Here is a 13631-nt window from a genome sequence, read left to right on the forward strand (position 1 = left end):
GGCTTATAGTCAGAAATTTACGGTATTTGTATTTGCTAATCAATGATTATTTCTATTCTATCTATTTTCCAACGAGTGCCAACATGATCTGTTTCTGTGTATGTTAATTCCGAGCCTCAATGTGCAGAAAAAGAGGCATAAATGACTATTGGATTTTCTGGACACGTCAAAGCAGAGGTCTCCCAGATAACTAGCGTAAAAATGTTAAACGTTCAGATTTCAGTTGACTATGTCTGTCAGGTCTTAAGAGATTTATTTGCTTGTGCCATTTTAGAAAATTTATTATATTTTGAAAAAAGTTTGCATGTGTGAAATTTTACCTCAAAATAGCCAATAAGATTCTCCCAACCTCCATGTGTTTCTACTTTTTTTTCCAACGGAATAATGAAATTCCCTCTTTGTGAAGTCCATTTGAAGGAACGTTTGGAGATCTACGTCAAGCAGTGGAATGGTCTGGTGAAACTTTTCAGAAATGAGAAGAGAGAAGGCCTCATCCAGGCACGAAGTATTGGAGCAAAGAAGGCGACAAAGGGACAGGTATCTCACTGTTACTAATTCTTCAGATGTATTGCTCAGGATTGTTGCTGTAGCAAGCAATTGGACCATTTTAAACTGAGTGGTTTAATATTATAAATAAATAAAAATACTAAAATAATTCTGTCTTTGTGTTTTTTTTAGGTGCTAATATACTTGGATGCTCACTGTGAGGTTGGGATCAACTGGTATGCTCCATTGGTTGCTCCAATTTCAGAGGACAGGTAACAGTGATTAAGTAATTAAAAAGTCAGAGAACACCTTTAAATCACAATGCGAGATGAATGATGATAATAGTTCAGGGTTTCCCCAGAAATCTAAGACTGGTGATAAAGAAGCTGAGGCTTCATAAAATATATTAGGATGCGTTATTAGGATATTAGGATCCGATGCCCCTGCAGTACTCTGAGAGTTGGTGTGTTCAGAATGGTAGAGGGCGCTTTGCTCCCATTCATTTCAGAACACAGCCAGGATTGGTGCAACGTGTCCCCAGTTGGAACGCTTACTGTGCGCACTGTCACACAGTTTTGGTGCGCGCTCGGAGCATATTTTCAAACGCACCCTTCATTTTACTATGTGTACCGTAATTTTCGGACTATAAGTCACGTTTTTTTTCATAGTTTGGGTGGGGAGGCGACTTATACTCAGGAGCGACTTATATATGTTTTTTTTTCACAAATTTTTACTTGATCATTAACACATCACTTACTTACAAGTATAGTTGACCACTTCACAAGTTCTTTTTAGTATAGTTGATCACTTCACATGCTTTGATATCTTTATCTTGAACATATTCAAAACATGAAAAATATAGAGAAAAAATCAATTAAAGTAATTAACACTTTAAAGCGCCATATCCTCTGGACATGTCCTCTGTCACCAGGATGACATAAAGGACGAGAAATTTGATCGATGGATTTAATGATTTGGAGTGACACAAATGGTTTGATAATATTGTTGTTTATGTGATAGTTATTTAAAATATAGTTAATATATCGTTGTATGGGCCTGTGGAGTAATTTGAACTGCGGCGCGGCACACAAAGGACGATCGATAAAAGACGAGAAATTTGATCGATGGATTTAATGATTTGGAGTGACACAAATGGTTTGATAATATTGTTGTTTATGTGATAGTTATTTAAAATATAGTTAATATATCGTTGTATGGGCCTGTGGAATAATTTGAACTGCGGCGCGGCACACAAAGGACGATCGATAAAAGACGAGAAATTTGATCGATGGATTTAATGATTTGGAGTGACACAAATGGTTTGATAATATTGTTGTTTATGTGATAGTTATTTAAAATATAGTTTATATATCGTTGTATGGGCCTGTGGAATAATTTGAACTGCGGCGCGGCACACGGCATTGTTGACAAAGGACGATCGATGGATTTAATGAATTGGAGTGACACAGATGGTTTTATAAACGTGTTATTTATGTAATAGTTGTTTTTAAATCACTGAATGTTACGTCAGGCTCGTTCTCAGCTCCTCGTTTGTGTTAGCATACCGTATCGTTTAGCCTGTTGTTGCGCGTTCATGTCTGTTCTTGGTGTTGGATTTTGTCGAATAAATTGCCCCCCAAAATGCGACTTATACTCCTGAGCGATTTATATATGTTTTTTTTTCACATTTTTGGGCATTTTATGGCTGGTGCGACTTATACTGCGGAGCGACTTATAGTCTGAATATTACGGTACTCTTTATTATCTGCATTATTTATTTGTAGGCTTGTCACAATGACAAATGTCACAATGACAAATTAGCCGGAGGCTATATTTCTGCCTCTGTGAGTTGTCATCTTACGTTGGTGGAGGAGGTTGCGTGTCCCACTGATCCTCGAACAGGGATGGGGAACCTAGGGCTTGTGTGGCTCTTTTGATTGTTTGATCTGGCTCGCAAGCAAATTTTTACTAAGGTGCACCTCTCGTGTGGACCGAATTCCAAAATCCGTAAATGTTGCTGTGTGTCTGCTGCCACAGGGACGTAATATGTAGATGTAACCCGATGAAGCAATCAAAGGACATTACGTAAAATCATGTAAAATTCAAAGCTCGGCAGTGAAGCACTCCGAGAATACAGTTACGTATCTCCGCCGCGATTGATAAACAAATATCGGTTTGTGCCAAGCAAACAGCATTAGGACCCTCTAAAATGGCATCAACAAAGACACATGCTTATGAGGCACAATTCAAGCTTTATGGAAAGCCTGGATCATTGCAGAAGAGCAATGTGACGAGTCTGGCTCTGAGGGGAGAACAAAAGAGAACTTAGGATGTTTAATGGCGAACTTGTCCAACTGTTTGATTCGGATAGAGAAAATGAGGACTTTGATTTTGTCTATGAAAATCGATTAACAACTAGAATTAGCAATTTCTGGAGAAATTGCGAGTGAAGGCGAAGAAGCTCAATAAATCCTTGGGGAATGCTACAGAATGATGTTCGGCTTCACTAATAAAATGAATGGTGTTTGAAGGCTTTCACCGTCACACTAATAAGGTACGCCCTTTGTGTGGATTAAGTACATTGAGGAAGCAGAGCCTGGATACTCTGAACTGGACCTTCCTATCTCTGGGGTTGAAGTCACCGAGGTGGATAAAAAGCTCCTCGTTGGCAGGGACCCGGAGGTGGATAAGACCGCCCGGAGTTCCTGAAGGCTTTAGATGTTGTGAGCTGTCTTGGCTGACACGCCTCTTCAACATTGTGTGGACATTGCCTCTGGATTTGCAGACCGGGGAAGGGACCGAAGGATGTGTTCCAACTAGTACAGAGGAATCACAGTTATCAGCCTCCCTGGTATGGTCTATTTAGGGGTGCCAGAGAGGAGGGTCTGTCAGGAGGTTGAATCTCAGATTAAGGAGGAGCAATGTGGTTTTCGTCCTGGCCGTGGAACAGTGGACCAGCTCTACACCCTCAGTTGGCTCCTCAAGGGTACTTAGAGATACAGTGAGAACCTCGGTCATTCAAGAGGGTCTCTGTTGTGCCACTGTCCGGGGTCTCCCTTCGAGATAGGGTGAGTAGCTCGGCCATCCGAGAGGGACTCTGTCGGGCCACTGCTCCTCCATGTTGAAAGGAGCCAGATGAGATGGCTCGTGCATCTCATTAGGATGCCTCCTGGACGCCACCCTGATGAGGTGTTCTGGGCATGTCCCACCGGCAGGAGACTCCGGGAATGACCGATGACATGCTAGAGAGACTCTCAGCTGGCCTGGGAAAATTTTGGGATCCTCTGGGATGAGCTGGACGTAGTGGCCTGGGAAAAGGAAGTCTGGGCTTCCCTGCTGAAGCTGCTGCCCACGCGACTCCACCCAGTATGTGTGTGTGTGTGTGTGTTTGTGAGTGCATCTGTGTGTGTATGTGTGCGTGTGCATGTACGTGCGAACGTGTGCGTGCACTGATAACCAAGATTTCTGCCTTGCTTTACGTACAGTAAAGTTAGAACAAGCATATGTTTTTATGTATGCAATTGTTTTTTTCTTTTATGCAGCTTTTTAAGGTCACCTAGTGATTTAAAAAAAAAGATTACCATCCATAGTCAAGTGATCTGCCTACCACGCCATAGCGGATGGTTTGGGGGTCAAAGCAATGGCCCTGTCAACGTCATAATGTCATCCGTTCCAACATGGCACTGTGCATTAAACAGTAAGGAAGGGGAAGAATTTGGCAAATACAACACGAGGCACAATAATGACACAGATCATTGACCAAACTGCAATATTCTTCCGTTTTTCCATCAAGACTACAATGTGAGATCTCATCTTTAACCGCGTCACACCTTGCGTGCCCTGTTGTTTCAACCACTCCCCCACGTACCTCGTTAGACCCTGAAAAAAATATTTTAACAGACAAACACATTGATTAAAAAATGCTTTGTTACTCCGCTCCTTCCTCAACCTGTTGTATTCTGAGATGGGGGTATGATATGTATGAATGTAATTAAGTCTAGCCATAATGTACAACAGCAAAATGTAAATCGGCGACATAGCTTTTAGAGTGGCGCTTTCGTCGCAGGGTGTCTGAGCGCTCCCTTAGAGCTAGAAACTCGGTCATCCGCGAGGGACTCTTGAGTTGAGCCGCTGCTCCTCCGCATTGAGAGGCGCCAGGTGAGATGACGGTTCTCTGATTAGGATGCTTCCGAACACCTCCCCTGTTGAAGTGATCCGGGCATGTCCCACTGGAAGGAGGCCTCTTGGACGATCCAGGACACGCTGGAGAGACGATATCTCTAGGTTGGTCTTGGAATGCTTTGGGATGCCCTAAGATGAGCTGTACAAAATGGCTGGGGCCAGGGAAGTTTGGGATTCCCTTCTGAAGCTGCTGCCCCCACGATCTGACTCCAGATAAGCAGTGAAAAATCAATGGAAAGACCTTTTAGAGTTGAAATTGTAACATCATCGAGGATATCTATACCAATGTCTCAATATTAATTTTGAATTTGTGAAATACAAAAATGCAGCAGGAAAAAATGTCTTGTCTATTCACCACTTACCATCTTCTCCAAGAAAGTGAGAATGTTGATTTAAATTCATCCAAAACAAATTTCAATTACTGAGACCATTTACATTTAAGAACCACTTGAACCACATGTATGTTTTCTATGTTGCATTATTGTTTACTGTTGGTTATTTCTATAGCGCTTGTCCCCATGGGGGCCGCAGGCTGGAGCCTATCTCAGCAGTCATCGGGGAGGAGGCGGGGGACACCCTGAACCTGTTGCCAGCCAATCGCAGGGCACACAGAGACAAACAACCATCCACACTCACACCTCGGGGCAATTGGAGTGTTCAATCGGCCTACCGAACATGTTTTTGGGATGTGGGAGAAAACCAGAGTGCCCGGAGAAAACCCACGCAGACACGGGGAGAACATGCAAACTCCACACAGGGAGGTCTGAAGGCGAAATCGAACCCGCACCCTCCTAACTGTGAGGCAGACGTGCTTACCAGTGTACCACCAAGCCGCTGTATTGTTTGTCATATGTCACATATAATCACATTTCAGTCTTCTCGTGCCACCTATTATGGACTACACCAAGTGCATCTGAGGGGAAACACAGCTTAAATAGACAGACATTACGTGGAGTGGGTAGCAAAAAAAAAGTAGAAAACATGGGGCTGTATTATCTCTTTTGCTTTTGGCTCTGACCCTCAAATTCTTACTGAGCCTTATACATTACCAGAATTTTACATTGTGTGAACAAACAACGGATGTCTCACAGTGTTATCGAGTTTCCAGCTCATTTTTCCAAATCACTCATATCACAAACTCCTTGAACACCTTGGCAATGGCGGCAACAGAAGACAAGAACAGAACAGACAACAACAGAACAAAAGAACACTGAAATTAAAGGTAGGCTGCATTAACAATTTGTTAAATTAGTGTTTCAAAATAAAGTACGGTGATCCCTTGCCGCTTCACCTATTCCAGCTTCACTATTTTGTGGGTTTATAAATGACGGGTGAACGGCATTTAAATACACAAATACACAATCACACAGGGCATTCCTCTGAGGAGAGTGCTGACTGGACAAGCGCAGGAGGCACGGCAGCCGGCTGGGCGCGAGGGAGGACTGGTGCAGGAGGAGTCAGGACACATGACATTATTACAGTAATCCCTCGCCACTTCACGCTTAACTTTTTGCGTACTTTATGAGTGACGGAAGAACGGCATGTAAATACGTTGATTGCATGGGGCGTGCCTCTGAGAAATGTGCTTGCTTGCTTAGGCGGTCCATCGTAGTTGAAGATGACGTAGTTTCCTTGTTGTTGATCTGATTCGTGGCTATCGTTGCCGGCGACGATGCCATTCCATGTGGCTATGAAGTCCAATCCTGTAGCCACATGTCCTGGCCCAATGAGGGCATGGAAGGCCTGGATCAGGGGGCTGGTATGGTTCTGGAACTGCAGGATTGTGTCCGCAGGTCCCCTTAGTGTTGTTTTCGACACTCCTCTAGGTACATGACCCTGCCTTGGCACAGCGAGCGCCACAGCGATCGGTTAGCTGCAGCTGCCTCAAGTTCATTGGGTTTGATGTTGCACCTCTTCAGTGTCCCTTTCAGTTGGTCTTTATACCGAGGCTTTTGTCCTCCGGGCTTTCTGCTGGCTTAGAGGAGCTGACCATAGAGGACCTGACGAGGCAATCGGTGTCGTGGCATCCGAATGGTGTGTCCAACCCACTGGAGTTGTCTCTGTGCCAGGATTCCTCTATGCTTATGGACTCAGCGCGCTGTAAAATGTCCATGTGAAGAACCTGGTCCTGCCATGTGATTCCAAGGATGTGTTGAAGGCATCTGATGTTAAATGCATCAAGGCAGCGGATGTGTCCGCAGTATACTGTCCAGGCTTCTGACCCATACAGCAGAGTTGAGACACACCACCCTGTAGACTGACATTTTCGTTGAGAGCGCAGTCTCCCAAAGTCAGAGGAGGCTGAGTTAACACGAGCCTGGATGTCGTCATCTTGAGGTCAGAGTACTGCAGAGGTAGCAAAACTGCCCAATGACCTTGAGGGGTGTGCCACTGATGGTAAACACTGGGGGTATAGGGGATGGGCACCTCTCCTGGATCAGTACTTCTGTTTTTTGGGTGTTGATCACCAGACCTAATGAGCGGTAGACCAATGACATGGTGGCTAATGCCTACTGCATGGTATCAGGTGTGTGGGCGAGGAGTGCGCAGTAGTCTGCATTTTGCAGCTCCTGGAGTTGGACTCTGCCATCTTTGTCTTTGCCCATAGGCACCGGATATTGAATACGCTCCCATCCAGGCAAAACTCGATGGAGACACCTCTATCTTCCGTGGTGGACTGATGGAATAGGAGTGTGGCTGCTGCCAAGAAGACGTTGAAGATCACAGGAGCTAGTACACAGTTCCCTGCTTTTAAAATACTGAGAAATTTGGGGGGAACACCAAACTTAATGAGTATGCTCCAGAGCGATAACTGTGTCGAAGGCCTTGGTGAGATCAATAAAGGTGATGTAGAGGTCCTGCATTTCTCCTGGATTTGACGGGCAGTGAAAATCATGTCCAGTGTACTTCGGTTCTTTCTAAAGCCACACTGTGTCTCTGGAAGGACGCCCTCTATTAACGAATTAAATGAGTATATACAACTCTTTTATTGAAGAAGCATGAAATAAAATTACAAATATCAATCCTCCAAAGACTGAACAATTCCACTCACTGATGCCCTTGCAAATACAATCATTCAATTCTGGAGTAATTTTGATTGCAAAAATTAAATCAGAAAAGAGGAAAAGGAGGGTACCGATTGGGGGTTATTTTTTGGTGGAAATAAAGTCGAGTGATCAATTCGATTTTATTTCTAAAAATCCAATTTAGAAACTAGTTCGGCCACGGGAGGACCAACTACCCGGTAACGGTCTCCCTCCCCGCACGGAAATACAGAAAGAGTCGGTCCTCTCACCTAGTTTCTCAAGCAAAGTTGTCCAGTCCAATTCTTTTGAGTAAATCCAAGTTAATCCGTGCCAGCAATCTTGCGTTTTACACAAAGATCTCGAAGGCTTTTGAAAAAAGTCTTGAAACTCCTACCGGCTTCTGTTCGATATGACCGCGGTCCGGGAGAGAGCCCCGTAGATGTCCAAGGTGACCTTTTTATAGACTTCTCTGGCCCTTCCCCTTTCCGCTGGCCTCTATACTGTCCAGTTTCCCACGCCTACGGCTTCTATACTGTCCAGTGTCCCACGCCTACGGCTTCTATACTGTCCAGTTTCCCACGCCTACGGCTTCTATACTGTGGTTTTTTTCCGAGCAGCTATTTCCGTCTCACTCTCTTTCCACCAAAATTCTGCGGAAACCCCCCTGACGAGCACCCCACTTCCTCTTTTCTTTACTTCCCCTTTTATAAAACCAATACTTCAAAGTCAGACTTTACTCAACCATTAAATCAAAAGAAGAAAGAAAGATGCTAATTCGCGATCGTGCTAACACGCAAAAATGGACCTCTAAAGGAATTTAAACAAACATTTGGAGCAATACTACATTGTCCTAAAGGTTAGACAAGTGATCGTTCATTTCTCTTGTTAGGAGACCCACTTACATCGTCAATGAGTCCTGTACCACTGTAACCGACATATGCACACAAACGTAAAACAGGAAGTGGCCTGAAAACGGCCTTCAAAATAAATCACCCTCCCTCAAATCAAAGCACGGCTGAATAACATAAATAACATGGAGAATTCCTAACACATACTGTAAATATGTTTTTCAAACAACTTTTATTATTATAATTTTTTATAACAAGGTACAAGTGTACATACTATAAATATGTTTTTAGAACTCTTTGATTTTTATGACAATTTTTCTATAACAAGGTACAACACTGTAAATATGTTTCCAGAACTCTTATAACAATTTTTTTATAAAAAGGTACAAGTGTACGCACTGCAATTGTGTGGGCACTTCTTGCCTTCTGTTGGCGTGTGGGTAAGTTTTGCGCCATAATTCCTCAATTTAGAAGTTTTATTTTGACTTTAAATTTTTTTCTTAATTTGGAAAAAAAATCTGCGATGTAGTGAAACCGCGATAAACGAACCGCGATGTAATGAGGGATTACCCTATATACATGCCCTAGTTAGCGGGTAACATGGGACAGGTGGTGATGATCAGCGCCGATGAGCACGCGGAGTTCCGTATTGGAGACGTGTGCCCCAAGGTATAGCGCGAAGGGCGCGACAAGCGGCCGACAGGGCTAGAGCGGAGACATAGAAAATATTCGTCTGAGTACTGATCGCCTCTAAGGAATTAATTCTAAAGGAATCAATTTAATCTTTTCAGTACGCCAATCCCTCTCAAGTAATTTGAGGGTCGTGTAGGGCAGTGGTCCCCAACCTTTTTTGCGCCACGGACATGTCAGAAATATTTTCGCGGACCGGCATTTATATAAATACTAAATAATACATTTACTATATAAATACATAAATAATACATTTATAATAAATATATAAATATGATGAAATAAAAAGATACGACTGACATTAAAACAAGTACAAATGACAAAAATAAAACTCACCATTACGTTGAATTAGTGGGAGCACTGAGTTTGTTTCTCAGAAACGAGCCGGTCCCATCTAGACGTAATCGGAGACAATGACACCCGAAGTGATTAAGGTTTGTCTTTTATTGCAGGATGCTTGGTCTCCATGTGTTGAAGCAGTTTTGAATGTTTCATTGCCTGGTTAGTTAGCCTGTCGCCACATATTAGCTTTGCAGGCTCGACTGGGGAAACATGTCACGTGACCGGGACGAGTGTCTTGACCTGAATTAATTGATCGTCGATAATTTTTTTTTTTCTGTGCGGCTTGGCGGCCCAGTACCAAGTGACCCACGAACCGGTACCGGTCCGCGGCCCGGTGGTTGGGGACCACTGGTGTAGAGTAACCGTTGAGACACGGTGTCAGAATGACCGTGCCCTTTCTCCTGGCTGCTATTTTCCTGTGGGTTAATTGTATTTGTAATATCTCGGATGGCTTAAACTGTCATTGTTAAGACCGCGGTGATTCGTTAATTTGCACTAGCACTAGCTGAGTCTTAAATTAACTATTTCAAACTAGAGCTGACAAATCCCGATGTTAAAGATAAAAGCTATCTTCACTTTAAAAATAACTGAACAGTGTACAGTGCGACTATGATAGAGAGACAAAAATGATTTAGAGCTTAAAAATCTAAATAATCATTATTCAAAATTAAATGATTATAAAGTAGAAATTTAATGAAAAAGACAAAGAGTTACAATTCTCAATTGTCCGAACAAAGAACAATAATTCCACTCACCAATCTCAATAGAGCAAAATTATTCAGTCTAAAAGTTCTCTCGATTGTAACTCTCAAAAATTAGTAAATTAGTCAAAAGAGATAAAATGTATAAAATGCTGTTTGGCGGAATAAGTCGAGTGATCAATATGTTTTTGTTACAAAAATCAGATTTCTGTTTGAGAAGATAGGCTGGCCTTGGGAGGGGGGGGCAACGGCTTAAAAATGGCATCTCCTTTTTTGCTGCACTGAGGTCCCCTCTCCTAGCCTATAGACTGCAGTTGCATCTCCAACCGGATGAGGTGACCTCAGGCTCATGCGTCATCGCAGCCTTCCACCAAACAGCATCACTATGAACCCCTGCCTCCTCTTTGTCTTTGCTCACATTTATACATTCATGTGTAAATGGAACATCAAAGTTAAATACATGTAGGATATTGATTATACATCGTGACAATAATAACACATACTGTCACTTATATATAGTCAACTTAACACAATCCTAACGATGATCATGGGTTCTCCTAGTTCGCACATTAAAATACTCAAGCAGTTTCAAAGTGAATTATGGCAAAGCAAAATAAAATAATCCAAAATTGTGTGTTGCTATGCGTAATTCAGAACAAATTGTGTTTCTCTAGTCACTAACAATTTAACTTATTGATCTACTAGTTTCCCATCAGGTTACCCCTACGTCAAGTCAATCTAGCTTTGGCATCATCTTCTGGTGAAATTTGGAACTGCAATAGAGGTTGACTAGTTCAACCAATTACCTTCCCTCTACTATCTTAACAAAAGTTAATTTTGAGGAATTAACTTGTAAGTAACCCTTATTTAGGGCCCCCTTCAGGTCTCTTATTTCAAGCTATGGCACCACCCTCTGGTGAAATTTGGAATTGCATCTGAGCCAATTCGTCTGGGCCTAATCCAGTGCTTCTCAATTATTTTCTGTTACGCCCCCCCCAGCAAGAAGAAAACTATTTGCGCCCCCCCTCCCCACCGTGACTATCCTAACTTGTCTTGTAAGTCGTAAAATGTTGCACTGTCGCAAACGTGACAGAAGTAACAATGAGAGCGCCACTGCCCCCTGCTGTAGTAAACGCGCAATTATACTTTATTCTAGTACTGCCAAAAAAAAAGCCTGTTCCCCAGGGTCACACGCGCCCCCCCAGGAATAGGGGCGCGCCCCACTATTTGAGAAGCACTGGCCTAATCCAATACACATTTACACACCATCTTGTACCATCCTAACCACTATGTCACTTGACAGACTTTACTTATATAGCACTATGTCTTTTGTCGTAACATAACCAATTTTAAGATAGAACCTGGTGTAAACACTTAACAGATTTTTAGTGGTGGTGTGCTTTTTTTCTAATGAATAAGTGTGCAGTAAAAGATTAGGAAACAAAATATATATAACAAAACATTGTGTTGCGAAATATGTCAAATATTATCATTAGATTTTATGTATGTAAGTGTGGAAGATCTTCCAGTATGTGACAGTTCGACCTTGTGCTCATGACTTGGGAGCGTGTGGCTGCCTAAGGAGCACGACTGGAGTCATGAGTCGCGTCAAACATTAAACACCTTGGTTAGCTCGTCATGAGTAGATCATGAGATGGCTGAAGCAGACAGACGTCTTCGTTTGAGTAAAATCATGAGTGCGCCATGAGACGTATGCATCCCATGCGCACCAAGAATAAGTCTTTGTTAAGCTAAAGTCATGAGACGACCATACTGCTCTTAACATCCCTGTTTTATTGAAGTCATCAGAGTACCATGAGATACTGTTTGAGAAGCTATACATTGTGTAAACTCCACCCATTAAGATGTTGATGACTTGAACTCAATAAAAGCAGAGCTAACTCTAGGGAGAGCGCGGTTCGGGCCACTTCATCCTGTGTGTGTGTCTCGGGCGCCCTCCTGCAGGAGTCGTTGGCCTGATGAAGATAACTCTACGTCTGACGAAATTCTTTGTGTAAAATGTTGATGAACCCAACACATTGCAAAGGACTGATTTCCGAATGTCTATGAGATCTGAGCCGATCTGCACATGCCTAGGTGCGGTAGAAGGCACCGTCGTTGCCGAATGGACGGCCGAACCTGGGGAGGCCCCAACCGTGGCCACACATTGTTGCGGGCCAACTCTATATCACAAACGAAAAGTAAGAGAAAGGAGAAAAGAAGGAAATAAAGAGAAAAAGTGAGAACACTGCTGGGAGGCTGCCACTCATGACAGCGACCAGGAATGGTGACAAAGAATGGAGGTGGGACTGGGGCGCCAGTTAGGAAATTGAAATTTGATTCGTAAGTGGATGCAAAAAAAATCGCAAGGCTCCGGTTCGTATGGCAAAAAGTTTGTTAAGTATAGGCGTTTTTAAGTGGAGGGATCACTGTATGTCAGGGGTGGCCAACTCGCGAGCCGCATGCGGCTCTTTGGCTGGTTTCATGCGGCTCTTTTACGTTCATATCAACATTTGTGTTTATTTTTTGTGCGTATTTGCTTCGCTTGAGTTCAATATGGTATCTTGGTCAAACGCGCATGCACGTTAGATGAAATCCCGCAAAGGAGGAGGGACAGACCCATTTGAGGAGTGTCAATTTCGCTCTCAAAATGGCAAAGAAGAAATGCACAGCTAAACGAATATATGACGATGAACACAGGACGTTTTTAACAGAGTTAAAGTTGTTTTTTGTTGAACGCAATGCCAAGCCATTCTGCCTGATATGTTGGACGTCATTAGCCCATTTAAAAGCATCAAATGTTCAGCGCCACTTCAGCTCACTTCATGCCAATATCGATAAGGACTTTCCAAAAGGGACTGAATTTCCCAAGCACAAGTTTGGACACTTTGAAAAGTCAGGCAGAAAAATAGGTACAGTTTTTCAAAAAAATTACAAAGCACTCAGAGACTAGAACATTGCACGGGCTAAAAAGCCATACAATGAAGTGGAGTTCGTTAAAAAATGCCTCAGTGACGTTATTGAAATCGTGTCTCCTGAAAACGACAAACTAAAACAAATGGTCTGTCCCACCACACATAGTAAGTGAAAAAACTTTTGTTTTTGTTTGTGGAATTTGTTGAACTGAGAGTTTGTCTGTGTGAGACAATGCACACAATGTTCATTGTTGAAAATGTGGTCTTTGGTCTGTGGTTTTAGTACTGTAGGACTCAATTTGTCATTATCATGTTGGTGCGTGACATGATAATGTCACACAATGAATTTGGCTGAGCAGAGGTGTGTGTGTGTGTGCGTGTGTGTGTGTGTGTGTGCGTGCGTGCGTGTTTGTGTGTGGGGGGGGTCATGTGTGCTCATGT

At 42.9% G+C, this 13631-nt stretch overlaps 1 protein-coding gene across 1 annotated transcript in view; it reads left to right on the plus strand.

The window, feature by feature from the left end:
- LOC133151160 (N-acetylgalactosaminyltransferase 7-like) overlaps positions 1–13631 on the plus strand; it is a 51088-nt gene that overhangs the window by 10194 nt on the left and 27263 nt on the right. Inside the window, exons 4-5 of the mRNA XM_061273946.1 lie at positions 407–537; positions 679–758. Of these exons, the coding sequence (XP_061129930.1) occupies positions 407–537; positions 679–758 (211 nt within the window). The remainder of the gene's footprint in view (positions 1–406; positions 538–678; positions 759–13631) is intronic.

The sequence above is a fragment of the Syngnathus typhle genome, linkage group LG3, assembly GCF_033458585.1.
Source record: "Syngnathus typhle isolate RoL2023-S1 ecotype Sweden linkage group LG3, RoL_Styp_1.0, whole genome shotgun sequence".
NCBI lineage: Eukaryota > Metazoa > Chordata > Actinopteri > Syngnathiformes > Syngnathidae > Syngnathus > Syngnathus typhle.